At 45.9% G+C, this 14,089-nt stretch overlaps 1 protein-coding gene across 4 annotated transcripts in view; it reads right to left on the bottom strand.

Moving 5' to 3' along the window:
- PCSK5 (proprotein convertase subtilisin/kexin type 5) overlaps positions 1-13,411 on the bottom strand; it is a 519,623-nt gene extending 506,212 nt beyond the window's left edge. For all 4 annotated transcript variants that reach the window (XM_024996182.2, XM_024996184.2, XM_024996185.2 and 1 more), the window contains exon 1: positions 12,720-13,411. In XM_024996182.2, the coding sequence (XP_024851950.1) occupies positions 12,720-12,911 (192 nt within the window). In that variant the 5' untranslated portion in view covers positions 12,912-13,411. The remainder of the gene's footprint in view (positions 1-12,719) is intronic.
- Positions 13,412-14,089: the final 678 nt, after the last annotated feature.

The following is a 14,089-nucleotide window of genomic DNA, read 5'->3' as shown; positions in this document are numbered from 1 at the left end:
TTTACTGATTCTCAGCATCATCCAACCAGCCCAGAAGCAATGACATCATCCTATCGTGAGTCAAACAATGCAGCATTTGGTAAACTGGCTCATGAGCACCAAACAAGTAGAAAGACACCCCAAGGTTAAAAAAAAATAAAGAGAAAAGGTTTTGCTGGAAACTAGGCTATAATAAATCTTAAATGGCCTACAATTTAGTTTTCTCTTGAAAAACTGAAATTGATGAATGGGTCCCACACACATACAGGGGAAAAAAAAAAAAAAACATTAAATGCACCTAGAATAGGCCCAGGATGAGTAAGTGGCAAACTTCTAAACTTGTAGTTACGGATATACACTTACAAGATTAAAGGTCCTGAAACTGTCTTCCCCGCCTGCACTGCATTCAAACTCGTGAGCACTGCCCAGTTTTATTATGGTTGAGAAACTTCAACTAGTGAAAACAAGGTACAAGCCTGGGAACATTGATATGGAGAGAACTGGTATATTTTTACAGCTGTAAGAGCTTCTCAGAGTAGAAAAATACCAGGCCTTAAGTACGTATTACAAAAATATCAGCCCTTAAGTACTCAGGGAAAATATATATGAGATATATATTTGTGTGTGTGTACACATACATGCACACTGGGAAAGGCAGCAGGGAAGGACTTGTTTTTAATAAATCTTAACCAGTTTCAATGATGGCAGGGTATCCACAAAGCAATTTGCCCAGGACAGAATTAACCCCTTAGATGATGCACAGACAGGGCTTCCCAAGTGGCTCAGCAGTAAAGAATCCGCCTGCCAATGCAAAAGCCACAGGAGACATGGGTTCAATCCCTGGGTTAGGAATATCTCCTGGAGCAAGAAATGGCAACCCACTCAGGTATTCTTGCTGGGACAATCCCATGGACAGAGGAGCCTCGTGGGGTACAGTCCTTGGGGTCACAGAGTCGGACACAACTGAGCATGCACGCATAATGCACAGAACATTCAACTAGAAATTCATGCTTCTTGTATGATGCTAACCCTAACCTAACAATCTGATTCACACTAAATGCAAACAAGATTAATCTAAGATTGTAGAGAGCAATCTAAAAATATTATACATTATACCGAGAGCAAATTATAAATAAGTTTAAAAACACATTTCAAAATACATCCATATTCTTATAAGGCAGTAAAGTTAAACTAAGAATACATAAAAGATACATAGTTTCATTATACTATATAATTATGTAAAGGGCAGACCACATGATGTGAATAAATTATAGGTATAATTATTTATTATAATGGAAAGTAGTGTACATGACAACTAAAAGGTAAAGGCAAGCATAAAATGTGGCATCGTATAAAACATTTTAAAATCACCCTTAAATATTATTCCTGGCTTCACATTCTTTGTCTACAACCTTCCCTCCATATTCAGTGCTCAACACAATCTTCAGTTTTTAAATCAAATATGGAAAGGTTCATTTGAGAGTTGAAAGCAATCACTCATGTGTCTGTCTTTATCCCTTAAGTTGACACAGGACCTGCAGTGCAAATAGTAATGCACAGATGTGTAAAGTAGAGATAATACCTAAATTTACCAAAGGAGAACTGAAGTATGGGGCAGACTTCATGTTTATCTGCCTAGTGGGTACACCAGCACGAAATACTTGGAAACCTTATCTTAACCAAGCTGATAACCCTGCTAATATCAGTCTCACAGTTTCCTGATTCCATCCAAGTCACTGACCTTCACCTGTTCTCTACCTGGTCATCCCACCTTGGACCTTATCTTTATGCAGAACAGTTCTAGTCTATATAAACAAAATTACCCTCTGGGATGACTTCCATCTTTCCACCTCTATTCCTCTTACCAAACTGGCTTTCCATTTTCATTTTGAACTACAGCCTTTATAACTGCCCTATGCCTTTGGTTCACCAGTCCTATTTTGGCCCTGCCTGGACACTGTGGTCTATCATTTCAAAGATGGAATCCTTTGCATTCAAGAACCATTCATCCTCATCACCCCCAGCTTCCCACAGTCTCTTGCTCCTTTCTCTCTCACCCTAACTCACATTCTAACTCCCTGTTTTGTCCTTATCTAACCTTGGGTTCCGGAGAAGGCACTGGCACCCCACTCCAGTACTCTTGCCTGGAAAATCTCATGGACGGAGGAGCCTGGTAGGCTGCAGTCCATGGGGTCGCAAAGAGTCGAACACGACTGAGCAACTTCACTTTCACTTTTCACTTTCATGCATTGGAGAAGGACATGGCAACCCACTCCAGTGTTCTTGCCTGGAGAATCCCAGGGACGGGGGAGCCTGGTGGGCTGCCGTCTATGGGGTCGCACAGAGTCGGACACGACTGAAGTGACTTAGCAGCAGCAGCAACCTCAGGTTCCCGAGTATTAGTGACAAAAGCACAAAACAATGGAGGCTGGTTCATTTTCTCACCCTTTCTGTTAACCACTACTTACTGAGCAATAACTACATAAAAGCAGCTATTGCCATCGCTATTTGGCAACTCTTCTCACTGGCATTGGTCATTATCTCTTATCAGAATTTCCTAACAATGTTCCCAAACACTGAAGCACTGGGCCACTAATTTCACCCAGTTCCCCCTCTCTCTGCCGGTGGCCTTCACCTCTGAACTGATAATGAGATCCAGGCCATTGTCCACACACGCTCGCTTCCTTTCCTCCCCAACATGAACTCCCTGTATTTCCATTCACCCTCGTTCCTCTTTAGTCTCAAGGCACTCATGTTCCTCTTGCTTTCCAGATCCACGCCTCTCTAGGTATACCCATTACGCTTGCTGCCCCAAGTGCCCACTGTGCTTCTATGCCACCCACTGTGCTTGGTGCTGGGGACACAAATAGGAATGAGGCACAGCCCAGCTTTCCCAGCTAATGGAAGAACAGATATGCAATTACACACCCACACACAAACACACACATTCAATCAGGCTGACCATATCATTTCTCTGCCAAACTCAGATATGTTTGAAAGTGAAGGGGATATTAAAAAAAAAAAAATACTGAATGGAGATAAACTGATTTACTACAGGCATAAACCAGTGCTCTCCCTTGCAAACTGTGGTATCAGTTCAGTTCAGTCCAGTCATTCAGTCATATCTAACTCTTTGCGACCCCATGGACTGCAGAATGCCAGGCTTCCCTATCCATCACCAACTCCCGGAGCTTACTCAAACTCATGTCCCTCGAGTTGGTGATGCAATCCAACCACCTCATCCTCTGTCATCCCCTTCTGCTCCTGCCTCAATCTTTCCCAACATCAGGGTCTTTTCAAATGAGTCAGATCTTTGAATCAGGTGGTCAAAGTATTGGAGTTTCAGCTTCAGCATCAGTCCTTCCAATGAATATTCAGGACCAATTTCCTTTAGGACTGACTGGTGTATGGTCACACTAACTGCAACTTAGTATGGTACCTTCAATCATGCAGCCATTAAAGTGTGTGTAAAAGTATTCAGTAACATTGGAAAAGCCTCACGATATAATGGTAAGTATATAGAAACTGAGCATAACTTGGCTTATAAAAACAAGATAAAACAATTGAGATTCACTGGGTATGTAATATGTGCCAGGTACCATTCTAACTACTTTTAACTAATCCTCACAGCAATTTTAGGAGGGAAATACTATTAGATCTTTTTCACCATGAAGAAAGTAAGACAAATGGGTGCCTCTTTAAGCATCTTTAAGATGCTTGCCTAGGGTGCCTCAGCTAGGAAGTGGCAGTATTAGGATGCAAACTCTTTTAGTTCTATACTTATGATCCTAAATACTCCAGGACACTGATGAGAAAGAGATGAAGGGAGATGACGTAGGAGGGAGGGCAGATACGCAGTGAAACGTCCCCTCACTATTCGGTCAGGCACTGGTGTTAAGAGCACGGGCACCATGTTTCAATTCTCATCACCTAGATTCTCTCTAGTGTAGCCCTCCGTGGCTTCATGACTGTGTCTTCAGGGCCTCCCCACCCTCTTCATCTACTCCCTATATCCCTTGCCCTCTACATGGAGACATTCCTTTGGGTTGTATTCTCAGCCCTCCTATCTTGTTTGCCTCACATCTTAGCATCCTGCATGCTTTCACAGCTTTACTTACACTGAGATGGCCGAGCAGCAGTCCTCACTTCTCTCCTGCCCTAAATTCTCTCCTGGCTACTGTACATTTCCATCTGTATGACTCTCTACCTGCTGACAACACTACATCTGGACCTCCCAAGTCGTTCCCCGAAAGGCTCCTGCAGGCTGTCCTCTTGCCACAGATGACCCCCATGTTCCTGGTCCCAAGCTATAAACTCTTTCCTCTTCATCTTCTCACTCTTTCTCATCGTTCCCTTCCACTGGATTACTGAGCCACATTGAATCCACCTATACTAGAGCTTCCGAATCTATTCCTTCAGTTTTCCCAAGTTCTGTGTTTATAACAATAACTTTGCCCAACACAATACCTTCTCTACCTCCTCCAGTTCATTATGCACACAGCTACCAGCGAATTCCCCACCAGGCAAGGCTGAACCATACTGCACTGCCTGAGACTCCATCAGTACTTGCCTTCCTTAGTACTGGTTATGGATAAAAACATCCTAGGTCCCTGACAGCAGAAAGTATAGTATGGATTACATGGTAGATTCTCATGTGTTTTGAATCAGTAGGGTGTTGCCTCCTTCTCAGGGTTCTTCAATGTAATTCTTTATCTTCCTTGATCATGTTGAAACTCCCTAACCTAGGCATTTCAGGCTTTATATAATCTGATTTGTGGTGGGTATTTTTCTTGTCCTACATGTCCTTTCCTTTATTCTAGTGGTGGCATCCTCTCTTCTTTTAGGAAACTGTCCTTCCTCAGTTGGTAGGGTGCCCACCCAATGTCAACATCTCCCTCACTTCAAGGGTGGACAAGTGACCCAAGCTAACTCACCAAAACACCACCACCCCCACAAACAAAGTGACTGGCCTGAAAATAAGGGATATGACCCAATTGGGGAAGAACTGAAATCTTTTTCAGGGGTTAATTTCAAGACTGCATGAGAGAGGTACTATGAATCAAAAGAGCTCTACTGCTCATGGAAAGGGCCCAACTGAAAATGAAGCAAATACAGGGAAACAGATAAGAATCCAATGTTAGTACTGCTTCTGACTTTTCAGCTGGATAGACTCACAATCACTTTTCTGAAACTTGAATCTATATGTGTTTCAGAAATTCATAATTCTTCAGATGAGAAAAGTACAGTGGAATGTAATATACACTCTATGTGGATCAAGGACAACATCCTCAAAATCAAACTCAGTCATAGATTTCTGCAATCAAACACATTAATGTCCTAATTGATGTCAGTTTAGGTCAGGGTAGGTTTTTGCCTTGAAGAAAGTACAGATAAGATGAGGCTTGGCTGCAAAAAGTTTCAGCTTCTGCCTTTAGAACTTCACATAAAGGCATGTGGATCTGTTTAAACCAACAGATTCCCTGCTCCCTTATCTGCCTGTTTATCGGTTTTATTTGAGCACTATGAGTTGGGTTTTTCACACATGTACTCAAAAGAGTCCCGTCTGTATTCTTTATGGGCCTCTCTGTATTTCAGTTTTATTTCCACTACTCTCCTACACATAACTCATATTTGAGTCAATCTTAAAAGACTATGTTTGATTGTCTATATAAAAATAAAAAATCATGCAACCTCCACATGGCATACGCCTTATAAACCAAAGTTGTTCAACCAAGAGATGGGGAGTCCTGGCTGCTTGATGCTCTGGTCAGCTGTCCCAGCCCTACACCACCCTCCAAGGCTCTCAGGGGAAATGTGAGACTTGCCATGCAAAATGCTGGGCTGGATGAAGCACAAGCTGGAAACAAGATTGCCGAGAGAAATATCAATAACCTCAGATATGCAGATAACACCACCGTTATGGCAGAAAGCAAAGAATAATTAAGAGCCTCTTGTTGAAGGTGAAAGAGGAGAGTGAAAAAGGTGGCTTAAAACTCAACATTCAAAAAATGAAGATCATGGCATATGGTCCCATCACTTCATGGCAAATAGATGGGGCAACAATGGAAACAGTGACTTTATTTTCTTGGGCTCCAAAATCACTGTAGATGGTGACTGCTGTCATGAAATTAAAAGACACTTGTTCCTCGGAAGAAAAGCTATGATAAACCTAGACAGCGTATTAAAAAGCAGAGACACTGCCAACAAAGCCCCGTCTAGTCAAAGCTGTGGTTTTTCCAGTAGTCATCTGTGGATGTGAGAATTGGACCATAAAGAAGGCTGAGCACTGAAGAATTGATGCTTTTGAACTGTGGTGTTAGAGAAGACTCTTGAGAGTCCCTGGACTGCAAGGAGATCAAACCAGTCAATCCTAAAGGAAATCAATCCTGAATATTCATTGGAAGGACTGGTTCTGAAGCTCCAATACTTTGGCCAGCTGTTGCGAAGAGCCAACTCATTAGAAAAGACCCTGATGCTGGGAAAGATTGAGGGCAGGAGGAGAAGGGGATGACAGAGGATGAGATGGTTGGATGGCATCACTGACTCATTGGACATGAGTTTGAGCAAGTTCCGGGAGATGGTGGAGGACAGGGAAGCCTAGCGTGCTGCAGTCAACTCTCAAAGAGTTGGACACGACTGAGAGACTGAACAACAACAATGGGAGAGTCAGATGTCACACTGACTCCTCCCCATTTCTGTTTCCAGTAGATCCCCAGGGGCAATTATGAGAACCTGGAAATTCACCAGTGCTCCACTAGAGAAACTCCTAGTAACTCCTGCATTCTCTTACTTTTCCTCTGGAGCAGCCTCCGTCTCCTTGGAGCCCTTATAGATCATATAATACTTCCTATGTCTGTCTTTATTTATATGTTCATATTTGTTCTTAGGGCACTCGATAACACAGCAATCCTGAGAGGTAGATGGGGCAGGTGCTCAGGTCCCCAACTTGAGGGTCAGGTTGATAAATAAAAGGGAAAACCCTAGAGTTTCACTCAAACCTTCTGACTTAGTTTAGTTTTCTTTCTAGTCTCTTTTTCCTCCTAGGGTTAACTCAAATAGAAGAGTTTATTGGTCTGGATAGTTCCTTCTTGGTACACTTAGGTGGAGAGATGTAATCTGTTGAACTAGTGAGAATGTTGCACGCGCAACTGCACTCTAGTCAGTTCAGTTGCTCAGTCATGTCTGACCCTTTGCAACCCTAAACTACGTGCAAATTTAATCCTGATAAAAATAAAAATTCATATATATAGCATATTCATAACATGAGCATCTATACGTGTTCATTTTTACTACCCAGGAAGTCAAAGTCAGCTTCTTTGTCATTTAATCCAACCTGAATTAGACAAGTGATCAAATCCCGAGGCACAGAGATGTCTGCAGATACTTCAGCCTTGGGGAAAACCCAGACACTGCTTCGCATAACTTGAACCGACAACACAAATACCCCTCCCTGCCCAGGGGATGTTTCTGGGTCAGGACTCCCTCCCTTAACCAAAGAGTCAGACATGGCTGGACACTTTCCCAGCGCACTACCCTGCTTCTCTGGCTGACCTTTAAGGTTAGGACCTCTGGATATAAACTTATTAAAGATAGTCATAAGGCAAATTCAACTGCCTTGGGGCTCACAAAAATGCAGTGTTTCATTTCAAATAGACCCCAAAAATCCCAATGGCCACATACAGCCATTCCTAGCCTATGAGGTTAAAGCAACAGACCCACCATCAGCAGGCCAAGAGCTCTGAACTGCTTTTTCTTCTGAAAGGTTCTCCCACTCATGAGAACGACACATGTGAGGGTGGATAGCAGAGGTCAGAGCTAAGGTTCTTGGGTGTGGAAATCAGAGCCGAGGTCCTTGCCGGGTGCAAAGCCAGATGCATCACACAGGGATCACTCTGGGACTCCCACATCCATTTACAAAGGCCTAAAGGATATAACTCGGAGAAGGCAATGGCACCCCACTCCAGTACTCTTGCCTGGAAAATCCCATGGACGGAGGAGCCTGGTAGGCTGTAGTCCATGGGGTCACTAAGAGTCGGACAAGACTGAGCGACTTCCCTTTCACTTTTCATTTCATGCATTGGAGAAGGACATGGCAACCCACTCCAGTGTTCTTGCCTGGAGAATCCCAGGGACAGGAGAGCCTGGTGGGCTTCCACCAATGGGGTCGCACAGAGTCAGACACGACTGAAGCGACTTAGCAGCAGCAGCAGCAAGGATATAACTAGGGGAGCACAGTGCACTCCCATACAACCCACCAGACTATCCCTGTCCCCTATTTCTGATGCCATCCATAAGCACTGGGCACTCACCCTCCACTGTTTAGCCTCCCACATTATTCACAGGTCAAAACTAACCAAGAAAGTGAGAGACCTTCAGGACATTGCTGAAGAAGGTTCTTCCTGCTAAAGCATCCTGTCCTGCTGATTTGGAAAATGGTTCTTATCACCTTTCTCATGCAAACCACATTCAGAATTAAGTGAAATAGGAATTCATATATGATCTCTCATAATGTACCAAGGCAAGGTGCTTTATAAAATAATCAGTCTTCAGATTATTTTTTGTCCCTTTCTTCCATGCCCAGTGAGCTTATCCTACATTATTTAATGGATTATAGCAAAGATCAACCAGGGAGGGGAGCACTGCCATGGGAAATCAGCCAGAATTGTTTAGAACCCAGCAGAAAACTATTTTAAACTATTTCAAATTGTTAGTTGAAATGGAAAACCCATTTCCGTGTCTATAGAGCTCTGATTTAGCTTTTTTGACTCAGTCATCAAACATATTTTCCTGATCTTCAGTGTGTTGCATTTTCCATTATAAAAATGTCTTCCTTTTATCATACCTAAATAAAGTCTGAATCTCACTTATTTCAGATCCAGATTCAACAAACCTTCCAAAGCTACTTAACTATGTGCTGAGCAGTACAGAGCCGACTCCCTCTATTATCTCATTTATTCTTTTACAGATGAAGGAACAGGGGCTCCATTAAGTTCACTGACTTTCCTGCTTTCCTAGACCTTGCAAATGGCATCTGTAGAGTTTCCAAGTCTCTGCTCTCAATGGGACTGCCAGGTAAAACATTCTCCCCAGTATTACTCTCAGCTGGCTTTATCTTTCTGGAATCTCGCTCAACATAAGTCACACTTTTTTTTTTTTTTGGCAGGGGGGGTGGTAATCTGGTAATCTCAGTTTGGAATCAAGGATTAAAAGCACCTCACAGATGGATAAATGCAGCTGGTGCACAGAGCAAACAATCTTTACGGAGGACCTTCTCTCTGGGTTTGAATACCCAGAAGTTAATTCCTCCAGGTTTGTAGACTGCAGCCAAACAAAGGTTCACAATTAACATTATGTTGGGTCTTATTCCTTCATGTCTTTTTCATCCTCTCACCACTACACTGCTAGCTAAAAACTAGGCCTCTTTTTTCCACCCCCGTGTGGGCCAACAGACAGATGTACCTACCCTCAGCCACCTTAGCAGTGCTCATTATGATAAATATTGAGACTGCTTGGCGTTGGGTCTTGTAGGGGAAGAAATGCAGGACTTTCTAGAGCTGATGGTAATGCCAAGCAAAATATGATATATAATGACATGAAAACTACCACTAGTTACAGCATCATTTTAGAGTTTCGAGACATAACCATTCACAAAATACAAACATTATGTGAAAACGTACCCAAACAACTGCTATCTCTAGAACCAAAGCCAAGAAAAGCTTCATTATTGTTCCCTTCCAGGATGTCAAGCATGTTCTTTTTGCCTGTTTGCTTACTTCTCCTGTGTTACTCTCCACGTACTATCTTTCTTGAAGATGACAGGCCAGGTTTTCTGTAGAAATCTCCAGGCCAGAAATTTACCTATGGTGGCTTTTAAATGCTAAGATGTTACACAAAACATGACACTGAACAGATATTCAAAATCAGATTGTTACTGTGGTACAAAGTCACTACCTTATTCACCTAAAATATTACACAGAAAGACCTCAAAAATACTACCAGGATATTAAATGACTATAGAAACAATAAAAGACCTCAGTTCCAATCTGTGACACATGAGGTGGGACCCCAAGCCCAAATGCTTAAAAACAAGGGCACATTCTAGAGACATTTGCAAATTAGTTACTGCCCTCAACTGAACAACAGCTGGCTTACTGATATAAAGAAAGGACAACAAAAGGATGGCCCTTACAGTGCAATGATATTGCTTGTGTGAACTCAATTTACCACCTTCAAGACTTAGCCCTTTGATCTACAGAGGAAATGCTTTTCACTGTAAGAATTGTTTTTACACTGGTTAGGGTATCAGTTCAAGGAGTCCTCTGTCACCCCTGTAAGCTCTCAATTTCCTCATTGGCATTGTAAAAACCACAATAAACCACATTTGGTGTTACTTGAATGTAAATTTTCTTAGTATTACCTTTTAAATGAAAATCCACAGATCTTCACTATAAAGCCCTTTGTAAAAAGTCAGGCAAGGTTGCAGGATACTGCAATGTTTGGTTATTCAAAAATGAGTTCTGTGACAATTTCTTCTCCCCCATTCTGCCAGGTTCCAAATGTGTAAGTTCTACTGAATGAGTTTATTTTGATACAGATCTTTCCACTTCATAATTCCTGAAGCTGCTTAGGTTCAAGAAGTCCAGGTCGGTTGAAATTAAGTATCTGTGTATTAAGCCTGGACATTTGCTTTCCGTCTACTGAGTCACTAAATCAGAATTCAGGGAAATGGGGATTTTACTTTCTTCCGCTTCCTTTCATCCTCACAGGCAAGTGTAGGCCTGGACCAGACAGTCCTAGATCTGATTCACACCCTTGTACTGTCTAGATAGGTGACCTGTATGGGTAACTTCTCCAGAATATTGGTTTCCCTGTTGCTGTAAGTGACGTAATATCCAACAAAAATGGTTGTTCTGTGGATTATGAAGTAAGTGTATGGTCAAGAACTATTCTTCCAAATATGCCTTTTTTATGGGAGATGCCCAGTGTTAGCTAAACCTGAAAGATGCATCTGGAAAGATTATTAACATGACTACTTTTATTATTAGCCTTTCCTTTTAAATTCCCCAGGTCACATGCAGCACCCCCCAACTTCAAGCTTATGTAAAAAAGATTTGAATAGACTTAATGTTTTCTTCCAGAAGAAGAAGATAGAAGAAGCAGGTAGAATCCCAACAAGCCATTAGGATGAAACTCTCCTGAAAATGACAAGCACTCAGACAAAAAAATCTGGCTGGCTGTGGCTTCCTTTCCCGTATGTGTTAGACCGGGGGACGAGAAATACAGACCATGCCCCTTGCCTTGGTCTCAGCCCTCCACCAGACTGGTTTCTCCAGAATATGTCCACTCTCTGGCACCTCAAACAGCAGCAAGATCCCCCCACCTGGCCCCCTCCTGCTTCTCCGAAGCCCCAATGCTCCTGTTAGATGCAGTAACAGCAGCTCTGCCTGCTCTGGATGTTGCGTCCCCCAGGCAGCCCAGAGTACCCATGCTGGAGGACATGTTCCTGGCCATGGAGTTCCATAGCACCAGAAACCAACAGTCTGTGCTCTTCTGCTCCAGTGGCCCCAGCCGGCATCTTCCTCTCCCCTCATCCAGGCAGAGCACGCGGGGCGCGTGCAGCCACAGCAGTCCCAGCAGCGCGTCTGCTGTAAGGGCGCCTCTATCACCCTCGCCTCCCTCCCCCATTAGAGTCTCATCAGAGTCAGACCAGCGCCACTCCTCGGGCCAGGCCAGGGGAAGCGAGTGGGAGGGGTGTAAGGATGCGGGAGCACTTTCTGGGACCTGCTTCCACTGCCCCTTCCACCCATTTCTTGCAGGAAAGAGAGCGAGGAAGCCAAGCCCGGAGGTACCTCCAAATCTGTAGTGCTTCCAATCATTCCCATAACATCCCTCAATTCTGAGTCCCCAGCGGGGCAACTCCTTCCAAAGCACCTCACGAAAACCCCGCGCCACCGCCGCCTCCGGGTCCCGCACATAACTCCCAGAGGGAAGACCCACTGTTTTCCAAAGCAGAACCAGGTCAGTGGTCTCAGAAGTTTGACACCTCCCACTCCGACTCTCCATCTAGAAGCCCCCACGCTTATCCAGTTTGAGAGGGGAAGCCAGGAGGTCTCCCCACAAGTCTTCGCTCACGCCGGGTCCGGCCGCCTCCTCTCTCTCCTTTCTCGAGTCTAGCTCCAGCCCTCCACGCCTCTGGCGCCTTCACTGAGTGACCAGAGGTTCTCTCGCTCCTAAAAGAGGAAACTTCTTTTCAGGGCTAAATTCAGGTCCGAGCAGGAAAGGCTTTCCCTTCTTTGCCTCCCCTCTTATCCCGGCTCTCAGAAACCACGGGGAGCCGGCACCAGGGGCGTGCTTACCCTCTAACCCCTAAAAGAGTCCACTGCTTCCCCGACTTTCCACTGCAAAAGTCCAGTCGGGTCTGAAACTACTTATGTACACTCGTGATCCTTCCAGAGACCCTACCTGTCCCTCCTGATTTGCAAGAAACAAGTAAACAAAACACAAATCGTAGCAACTTTGGAGAGCGAGTGTGTGTGTGTGTGTGTGTGTGTGTGTGTGTGAGTGAGTGAGAAAGAGGAGAGAGAGCATCGCAGAAGAGTTAGGGCAACAGCTGCAAGAACACATCTGGAAGAGGGGGAGGGGACAGACGAGGAAGGGACAAGCGCGAGGTCGTGGGGGACTCCCCCCATTCCCCCGCCCTCGCAGCTTCAGGGCCGAGAACCCGGCCAGCTAGTGGTTACCTGTCCTATGTTGATGAATCCGTACTTGCTGGCTATGCGGTTGGCCTCCGGGAAGCCGCCGGAGATTTTGACTGCCCAGTGGTTGGTGTAGACGCGCGTCCGGCACACGGGGAGCAGGCAGCCCCCGAGAAGCGCCAGTACGCAGAGCAGGTCCAGCCGTCCCGGGCAGCAGCAGCGGCTCCCCCAGCCCATGGCCCCGGCGCTTGGCTGCTGCTTCGATCGCTCGCTTGCTCCGCTCTCTAAGCTGAGCGCACAACTAACTTCTTCGGCCTGGGCCGCCCGAGCGCGCAGCCCCCGGCCGCCGCGGCTCGCAGCCCTGGGAGATCGACAGGAGGCGGCGAGCCCCGGCAGGGAGCTGAGCAGCGAGCCTCGCACCCACTCCTAGACCATCCCTGGGGCTCCGGGGACCTGTGCTTCCAGCTCTACGGCCCGCGGGGCGGTCGGCCGGCGCTCCCCGGCTCCGGCGCAGGAGGCGGCTGAGTGGGGCGGGCGCCCTCCCGCAGTTGGGTCTCGCCGGGCTCGGCTCCCGGACTCTCCGACTCGCCCTCGCTCCTCCCGGGGCCCCCGAGCGCGGCGGAGGCGGCGGTGCAGGCAGCGGCTGGGCGCCCCCTCTGCTGGCCCGGGCTCCGAGCGCTCGCTAGCTCGCTCCCCGCGCTCCCTCCGGCTCCGAGCAGCGCGCTGGGAGTGTAAGTGGCAATGGCAGCAGCGCCTGCTCTGCATAAATGACTCCCCCCGCCCCCCTCTATACCCCTCCTTTTCCACATCTCCCTCCTCCTCTCCCTCCTCCGCCCGCCCGAAAGCGGCCACGGTGAGGCGCCAACCAGGTCCTAGCGCCGCTGGGTTCTTCGGGCTGTAACCTACAGGGTCCAGAGCCGCAAAAGCGAGTCTTTACAAAGGGCTGAGAGCAGAGCTCCGGTGTGGGGGTTTTACCCTCTTCTCTCCTCTCCCTTCTGGATTTGTATTAATTTACCGCCACTTCCCGAAAGACTAAAGAGATTTACAAGCTGGTTCTGGTCAAGCGGCCCCAAGATTCATTCATCCTAGCTCTGAACCTCCTTAAACAAGTAAGTATTTAAGGAGGTCACTTGCGTGTCAATTGCCGAACAAATAGCCCGAGATTTTCACTTCATTAATTCTTCATCCTTTTCAACAACTGTTTATTTCACAAAATCTGCTCCCGGGAGAAGCTACCACACAGGACGGTAAGGCGCATCGACCCTTGCAAAAGCCAATCACTGGCAATTCCAAAGCCGAGTGTGTTGCCTGCTGACTTTCGAAATCCGTGCTTCCTATACTAGGCAACACCACGGGAGAGTAAAATTCCAGTCGCGGAATTGGGGAAAGATGTTTCTGTGACTATTTGGTATGAA

Source organism: Bos taurus, chromosome 8 (genome assembly GCF_002263795.3).
Source record: "Bos taurus isolate L1 Dominette 01449 registration number 42190680 breed Hereford chromosome 8, ARS-UCD2.0, whole genome shotgun sequence".
In the NCBI taxonomy this organism is placed as follows: domain Eukaryota; kingdom Metazoa; phylum Chordata; class Mammalia; order Artiodactyla; family Bovidae; genus Bos; species Bos taurus.
This window is presented reverse-complemented; position numbering and strand designations above follow the sequence as displayed.